Below are 9,675 nucleotides of genomic sequence, written 5' to 3' on the forward strand. Positions count from 1 at the left end.
TCTTAACCACTTAGCCATCTCTTCATGCCTGATCCACACAAGCTTTTATCCTTATAAGTTCTTTGAATTCAAGGACTACCAGGTTCTCATACATTTCAGACACCTTGAAGATCAGCTGATACTACAAGTGCCCCATGTTTATTGAGTGAGCGAATGAATGGAAAAATGCTGGATAAGCAACTTGTGTTACTTAATGTCACATTAGCAAACGTGTCCTCGGCAGATGCCAAAGCACTACTTAACCTGTGTTTTTAAGAACCTGCATGTAAAGAAACCCAGACAATGACCCAAGAAATTACCCTGGTAATTGTCATATGTGTGAGGCCCCCTCCCAAGAAGGGCTCTTACTTGGTGAGTTTACCATACCTTTGGAAGGTAAGAGTGAATATGTAACATTTATTGACCAAGACTTTCTCCTTGTAAGCAAGTAGCCCACAGAAGGATGTTACGATTCACTATATATATTTAACCAAGCATTATTTATTATAGCACATAGGTAGAATCTAAAACATGATTACTTTCACATAAATAATTTTAAGAGTTTTTACACTTCTCTTTCTAGGAAGGAATTAAAGTATACCTATATTCTTATTCTGAAGAGATAAGAATACAAGCTAATTTTAAGGGATTATTAAGTGGTTCATTTTGGTTGTTCCTATTAAAACAGCACTCTTATTCAAGAATGTCACTGCCTTTGCCCATTGGCTACAACTATATACAACACTGTTACTTCTCCACTGCTTGAAAAAAAAAAAAACAGTCTGGAGTTAGTCTTCAAGATATCACAAGAGAAAGAAAAGTGAGTAAAGGAAACAGATATAATCCTTCATTGGCTGTGTGCTAAAAATGGTCTATAGACAATAGTAGCAATTGGTTTAGGTAGAGTAGTTGTTTCCCTTTTTAGATCCATCGGGCCTCAGTTCCCATAACAATATCTAGTGGATAATGTATCTACTAAGGAAGAAAGGAAAAGATAGACTGTTATGATTCATGCTAGACCCTAGTCTTATCTTGATTATCATCCCTCATATATATCCTTAGTACACCTAATTGCATCTTTTTCCACATCCGTTGCAAGTATTCAGCAAAGAGATACATATCACAGCACTCCAATAATATTCACTGTTGGAATAATCATCATACACTCACATTTGTAACTTCTTAGACCTCTTAGAAATTAGCAATAGGTTATGGAAGGAAATCAGAAAATACAGTAATGTTTCCATGTACTTTAGGACATGCCAAATAACACTGCAGAGTACACAGTGTTCTAAGCAATTCTCAAGAGATTGCAGGGCCTCTGGGTGCTCAGAGCATCTGTCTGCTGGCCTGCTTTGCTGGCACTCCTGGCTGACTGGCTGGCTTTGCTGATCTTGCAAGCCAAGGGATTATTAGATTGACCACATGCCCTCTGCTTTTGTTTCTTTGTTTTTTGTTTTGTTTTGAGATGGAGATAGGAAAGTTGACTAGGGCCCCAGAGATCTATGAGGAAAGAAAAAAGACAGGAAAAGGAGGAGGGGAGAGAAATTTGCAGCGATAGGTGGTTTCTGTTGTGTAAGTCAAGAGAGAATGTAAGAGTTTGATTCTAGTAGAAGCAAACTGACAACATAGTTTAACAATAGCCCACAGGGATGCCAAGATAACATCTCCTGAAAGATGTCTCTAAACTACATCAAGAACTTCTACGAAGGATGTGTAAGTAGCAAACAAGAACATCAATTGCATAAATTTTTGTCTGTGTATTTTTTAACTTGTTTGGCATGTGTGTTGATAGGCACATTTATTGTACATTTACAAAGAAAAATAACATATATAACAATCATGTGCTGTAAAATAGTCTGAATTTAAAATTATAGATAGATTAATTCTGGAGGTACTTTCATCCATTGATGCTTTAAAGTAGGTCACACTCTTAATTCAATATTATGTATGGAAAAAATTTGCCAACACTGAATAAATACTGTTCTGTCCTTTTGATAGTACTTGTCCTAAGCTTAATGTTGCGTTTTTCATCTAACCTTCCAAAAGAGGCAACCAGACATTCTAAGATATTTATGGTTTTATTTCAAAGAGATTACATGAGAAGGAAATATGCACTGAATTCAAAGTAGTTCAATACTTATCCATTTGATTGACACTAGATACCAGTTTGACGACTGCATTCTGTAATTGAAGATTAAATGACACAACACTCTTGCAGGGTTTACAGTCAATATGATAATTTCTTCAAAACTTCTCAGATCTTAACATTTTTAAATCTTGTTTTAATGAGATCATAAAAATATCCTTCAAAGTGTACTTTGTAAATGTTCCTTTCCAACCCAATTCCCCCCCCTCCCAAAACAACAGGTGAAACCGCCAACTGTGATCGGCCAGTTCCACACCCTCTTCTTCGGTTCTGTGAGGATGTTCTTTCTTGGAGTGCTGGGCTTTGCGGTTTATGGGAACGAGGCTTTGCATTTCAGCTGTGACCCAGACAAAAGAGAGATAAATCTGTTCTGTTACAATCAGTTCAGGCCAATAACTCCCCAAGTAAGTTTTCCAGTGTGTGTGCAAACATTGACTCCCCAACACGAGTAGATTTTTTTTCTCCTATAATTTTGAGAACTCTATTTCTCTTTAATAGGCTGAATATTGCAGAAAATATAACTTGAGGTCCTCAAAAATTTCTTTCAAATCCAGTATTCTATTATCTATTGGTATATTTAGCATAGAGACATTAAGCAGCTATTAAAATCAAGTAATTCATCATTACCATTAGTGGATAGGCAGCGATAGCAAATTATGATTATGTTTTCCAACTGCCATATGTTTAAAGTTCTAAAATTTTAGAAAATAAATGACATATGTCAGCACGTCTATGTTTATTCATCATATTTTCATATTTTAAGGCATTTGTGAAACTTAGAATTCTTAAGTTGCCCTTGCTGAATCCATGAATTTTCCATGTGTGTTTTTTGGTGACATGTTGTTTATTTGACTTGACTAAAACAGTTCTGATATACTTTAGGTGTTCTGGGCATTACAACTCGTGGTGGTCCTGCTTCCTGGAGCGATTTTCCACCTTTATGCTGCATGTAAAAGCATCAACCAAGAATGCATTCTTCAAAAACCCATGTATACTGTGATTTACATCCTCTCTGTCTTGTTAAGAATCAGCTTGGAGGTGGCAGCGTTTTGGCTTCAGATTCATCTCTTTGGCTTCCAGGTGAAACCTCTATACTTGTGTGATGCTGAATCCCTTGGTAAAAAAATGAATGTTCTAAAATGCATGGTTCCAGAACATTTTGAAAAGACTATTTTTCTCATTGCAATGTATACCTTTACTGTAATCACCATGGTATTATGTGTTGCTGAGATTTTTGAGATAATATTTAGAAGGTCATGTTTCCTCTTTAAACAATGACAGAGTTGACTACCTATTGTCATGATATAGTTCCTATCAATCATTATGTTTAGTTTCCTGATCAAACACTTCAATTCCGTATGTTCTTCAAATTTTGGTGTGTCTGTAATTTATGTATATTAGAAAATAGGATACCATTTTTAAAATAGTAATTTTATAGGCGCCTCTCATACACAACATTTTTGGGTTATCACATTGTTTTGTGACCAGAGAAACTTACTGCTGTTAGACACTAGAAAATTGATGTTCAGAGACGTTATGTTATGTGCAGTAAGTCACACAACCAAATCAGAATCCGGGTCTTTCCTATCCACTGAACCATGTAGCTTTAACTTTGAGGACATAATTATCTTTGCATTTGTATAAAATATAATGTTAAACACAAAATATAAATTAATTAAAAGTCATTATATAATTTTATCACTAACTCAGAGAAAATGAGCAATTGGATCTTTAATATTAAGTCCATATTGTCAAATTTCTAATATTAAATGATCATGGAGATAGTTAAAAAATAAATTAGAGTTGCTATGAACAACACTGAGTGGCTTCCTTGTTTTTTTGTTGTGCCTATACATGCTCTGTTTTTGCATAACTTCTATATTTAAAATTATTTGAATGGAAAATTATGCTTACATTAAGCTACAACTCCTCAATAATTTTGAAACTATCCCATAGGTAATTTTATAGAAAATCAGTGCACTTATTTCTATTTGTCTGTACTTGCAACAATCATCCACTTAAATATGTCAAAGATTTATGTCCTACTGTTTTATGCTGGTATTTCAGTAGGGAACCACACCAAGTCCAATACTGAAATTTTGGAATTTTATTAAGCCTATATTTGATATTATAAGTTCCATATTAGGATTTTAACTCATGGATATTGCTCAACATAAAATCAAAGAGGAAAATCCAACTTAGTTTCACTCAATAAACTAGCTTCTGAGGACCTAGTATTTAATATGTACTACACTGCTAGGTCAAATATATATATATATATATATATATATATATATATATATATATATATATATATATATAAAAAAAACTCGGCACCAACATGCTGTGGAATAATCAAGTGATATGTCAAGAGAGTGGTGACTTGTCATAATGGAAGTAATTGTAAATAAAATAAAAAATAAGACGTTGAGCAAATGTCCAAATACTTGAAAAAAAAAAAAACACTGATAAATTTATATTCATTCATGCACTTAGGAAGAACTGGCATCAGAAATTAAAAGGTACTATAAATCAAATGATAATGAAAGCAATTTATTGAAATTTGTTGAAAGAATTAAAATAGTATTTGACTGTCTATAGAAGTTGTATATTATGTCATGAAAATTATAAATTTATCTTCACACTTCAAGAAATTAGCAAAATAACTAGATAAAAATCATTAAATAGGATAAGAATAAAAATAATATGAAACTGAAAGTTAAATAAAATGCATTAAACAAATGGTGATTACTTCAAAGCCTAGTAAAACTAGTAAGTTTTTAGTTACATGGTTTTAAATGATACAGAAAAAGAGAAATCACCCTTATAATAAATGAAAAATGATAGGACATTAACATGACCATAGGGATACTTGAACAATGTAACTATAAGTTTGATGGAATGAAGAAATTCTTTGAAATCCATATTACTAAATCAAGAGGAACTGATAAAATACACAGCAAACATAAATATTCTTAAATCTGTTAAATGAATTAAAATTCAAACCCTTTTCATGAAGAGAACTCCAGATCCAGACAGCCTCTCTGGTCAGATTCACTAGGGAATTTGGAAGAGATACCATTTTCAAAATCTCCTTAGGGAGAAAGACAAAAGGAGCTCCCAGTCTTCTGGGCAAGACTGTGTTCGAACAAGTAGAAAATAGTTCCCATCTTGTTTAAAGAGAGAAACATAGCATAAATTGGTTATTGAAGCTTCCTAGAAAAAGATATTAGCAAATGTAATCCAGCTATGTATGCACAGATAAAACATGTCCAGGTTGGATTTATCCTGAGAATGACAGATTTTTTTAAAAACACTTAAAAGACAATTAATGTAATTGAACTGTATTAAAAGAAGAAATCACATAGTCATCATAACAGATACAAATAAAAGTATTTGGTTAAAATTAATAGTCATTTTTGACGAAATAAACAAAAACCAACTTTTCACTTAATGAGAGAATTACCTAAATTTGATGAAAAAAAATCATATAAAGTAATCTTGGGAAATACCCTGTAATATTGAAAAGAAAGAACAATTTTCTCTATGATCTGGACAAAGAGAAGCATTTCCACTCTAACTGTTTTGGCTTAATTTGAACTGCAGTTCATTTAAAGAGCAAACAAAAAAAGTATTAATGCTGAATGATCTCGTCAGTAAATTAGATAAAAGATAGGCAGATTGGAAAAGAAGAAATGCCATCTGCACTCACACAACAGTACATAGAAAATTCTAAAACATAAAAAAATCCCTAAAACAATCATGAAATTCATTTTAAAAAACATAGCTTTAAAGCAATAAAATATTTAAATTTGTAAAAGTATTGTCATTTACAATAGACTAAAAAAATCAGGAAACACATAGAAAAATTCACACAATATTTGCTAGACAAGTACAATAAAAATAATGTGGTAGTCCTGAAAGATAAATAAAGCATGTCTTGGCCATAACTGTGTTGGCAGCCTTAATTACTTAGAACTTCTGGTACCTCACATAGATCTATAAATTCAATGTAATCTCAGCAAAGTTTTGTAAATATCTGCAAGTGGCATTTAAACTTTATAAGGAAATACAAAAGAAAACACATGATTTGAATAAATTTCACAAAAAGAAAAATTCCATTATTTAAATACAGTAAGCCAACAAACAAAACCCTATTTCAAATATGGGAGAAAGAAAATAAAAAATAACCTAACTAACAGGAAAAATGATAAATAAAAACATAGAAGTTAGCAAATCCTCATCAACAAACTGAAACACAACTTACCTCAACTCATTTAAAAGGTGAGACTAGTTGCCTACACTAACGAATAAAATCGAGCTTTGCAAATGATCACTCAGTAGTTACAAGTAGGTACTGCTCTTCCAGAAGATCTGAGTTTAGTTGCAAGCACAGGTTTCAGGCAGTTTACAGCTACCTGTATCTCTAATTCCAGGGGATCCAATGCACTCTTCTCACCTCTGTTGTCAAACACACACACACACACACACACACACACACACACACACACACACACACACAGAGAGAGAGAGAGAGACAGAGACAGAGACAGAGACAGAGAGACACAGAGAGACACACAGAGACACACAGAGAGAGACAGAGACAGAGAGAGAGAGAGAGGAGAGAGATACAAAACAAACACATACACGGACTTCTTTTTAAAAAATTCTTTAAAAAAGAACTCTAACAACTCTCTGTTCTGTCTGAAAAGCACACATCTGGCAAAGTCGCCCAGAAACTGATACTGAGCCTCAGAGAATCAGAGTGTAAGTATAAAGTAAATAGAAACAAACAAGGCTGATGTAGCTATTCTGATATCTAATAGACATCAGACCAAAATTAATAAAGAAAACCACTATAATATATACTAGTTGAGTGACCCAATCAATATGATATAACAAATGTAAATGTATCATGGCATTTCAATGAATACTTGGGTCCCTAATTTCATAAATTAAACAGTAATGTGCATTAAAGGTCAGACATGAGCTGAGACAATCAACACCCCAGATATCAACACCATGTTTTTATCCTCAGAAAAGTCATTCATACTAAACATCAACAAAGAAAATTCAAATTTAAACCACATCACAGACCAGTTGGCCTTAATAGACCTCTACAGAAATTTTATCTAATGTGTACAGTATACTCATCTACAGAACATTTTCTATCATAGAATATATTATAGGCCCTAAAGCAAGTCTAAATAAATATTAGAGAATTGAAATAATTCATTGTATCTTGTGAAACAATAATAGAACAAAACTACAAACAACACCAAGAGAAACCATAGAAATAGCATAAATACTTAAAGACTGAACAATACACTTGAGAAGAAGCAGTGGATCATTACACAAACCAAGGAAGAAATTTAAAAATTACTGGAATGAAATGAAAATTAAAGCACAGCTTATCAGAACTCAGGGATACAAGGAAGACAATTGTTATTGGGAAATGTAAAGCTATAAGTGGCCTCATTAAAGAAAAAAATCACGGAGATCACTAATATTAATAATAATAAAAGCTAGCAATATCCTTCACACATTTTGGGGAAAACAGAAACCTACCAGACACCAAAGAAGTAGGCAGCAAGAGCTAATGAAAACAGGGCAGAAGCTAGTGAACCTGAGGCTAACAGAGTACCATGATGTCAACTCAAAAGAACTTGGTTGTTTGAAAAGATATGTGAGATTGAGGAACTCCTAGTCATACTAACCACAAGAAAGAGAGAAAACTAGAATTAATAAAAACTGAGATGCAAAAAAGGTTGTTATAGCAGACTCCAGTGAAACCCACAGAATCATTACAGAATACTTTGAAAACTTACATTAAAAGAAAACAACTGTAAAAATCAAAGGGAAAGAATTTCCCAGACATATATAACTTACCAAAATTAAATTTAAAAGATATAAACAACTTAAAAGGATTCATAGCAAGGAATAAAAATAAAGCAATCATTTTTTGAAAGTTGCTCCACAAAGCAAAAAAGTAAATAAATAAAAATAAAGGACTAGTCATATTCACTCTTCAATCCCCCGCCCCCCCCCATACACACACACATAAATCAGGGTTTCTCTGTGTCGTGCTAGAACTCCCTCTGTGGACAGATTATCCCTGAACTCAGAGAACTACTTACCTCTGCTTCCTGAATTCTGGGATTAAAGGTGTGTACCACTGTGCCTGGCATTGTTGAATTCTAACGAACCTTTACAGAAGAGTCAACAGCAATACTTCTCAAACTATTCCATGTATAAGAGGAGAAGCAACATTACCAAACTCGTTCTGTAACAGCAGAACTAAATGAGGTAAGGCTAAAGAACACTATGTATCAATATTGGCCATGAACATAGCTACAAAAAAATTCTAATGAAAATACGTTCAACCACAATTCAAGAATACATTAAGAAAATCCTAAGCAATGGTCAAGATGATTTTATCCCAAATGAGAATGCTGGTTTGCTGTGGGATGTTCTGTACGTCAAATGTGTTGCTCTGATTGGTTAAAATAAATAAAGTGCTGATTGGCCAGTAGCCAGGCAGGAAGCATAGGGTAGGCGGGACAAGGAAGAGGAGAAGGCAGGGAAGTGAAGGCTGAGGAGAGACACTGCCAGCCACCGCCATGAGAGAAAAGACACAAGGTGCTGGTAAGCCACGAGCCACATGGCAAAGTATAGATTTATAGAAATGGGCTAAATATAAGAGTAAGAGGTATACAATGGTAGGCCTGAGCTAATGGCCAAGCAGTTTAAATAATATGAATGTCTGTGTGTTTATTTTGTAAGTGGGTTGTTGGACTAATAGGGCTTGGCGGGGCCTGGAGAGAAGCTCTCCAACTACACTGGTTCAACATGTGCAAATTAATAAAAGCTATATACCATATAAATATACTTAAGGACAGAAATCACAAGATCCTCTCAATAGACGCAGAAAAGACTTAACAAAGTCTAACATTGCTTTATTACATACATACTTATCATTATGTTATTTATATATTATATATATATATATATATATACATGTAAATATATATGAAAATGCCATAACAAATCCCTAAGGGCCATTACTTTATATATTAATTTTAAACTTATTAAATTATATAAAAATAAATGTAAGCAAAAAGTGTAGAAAACACACATAAAGTATCTAGAGAGGTCTACTACAAGGTCATTGGGAGGAGAATGATCACAAAATTTTAGGTTTAGGAAATTCCATAGCTTCAGATTTTAGTTCTCGGCAGTACTGGGATTTTAATTAAAACAAACAAACAAACAAAAACAATTTGCCCTTGCCAGGCAATGATGGCACATGCTTTTAATCCCAGCACTCATGAGGCAGAGGTAGGCAGATCTCTGTGAGTTTGAGGCCAGCCTTGGCTACAGAGTGAGTTCCAGGAAATGTGCCAAAGCTACACAGAGATACCCTCTCTCAAAAACAAACAAAAAAAAAAAAAAGGAAAAGCCTCAAAATTGAGAACTGTGGGGGAAAGTGGGGGAAGATTACTGAAGGAGACAAATGAAATGTAATTCCTTAAGAATTCTACCATGGA

General features: G+C 33.6%; 1 protein-coding gene across 1 annotated transcript; it reads left to right on the top strand.

Annotated features, from left to right (window-relative positions):
- Window positions 1-1,656: 1,656 nt before the first annotated feature.
- Window positions 1,657-3,406, top strand: Gje1 (gap junction protein epsilon 1). The gene is made up of 3 exons (XM_036168663.1): window positions 1,657-1,695; window positions 2,350-2,532; window positions 3,011-3,406. Exons 1-3 carry the CDS (start codon window positions 1,657-1,659, stop codon window positions 3,404-3,406), a joined length of 618 nt encoding a protein of 205 aa, XP_036024556.1.
- Window positions 3,407-9,675: the final 6,269 nt, after the last annotated feature.

The sequence above is a fragment of the Onychomys torridus genome, chromosome 19, assembly GCF_903995425.1.
Source record: "Onychomys torridus chromosome 19, mOncTor1.1, whole genome shotgun sequence".
Lineage (NCBI taxonomy): Eukaryota > Metazoa > Chordata > Mammalia > Rodentia > Cricetidae > Onychomys > Onychomys torridus.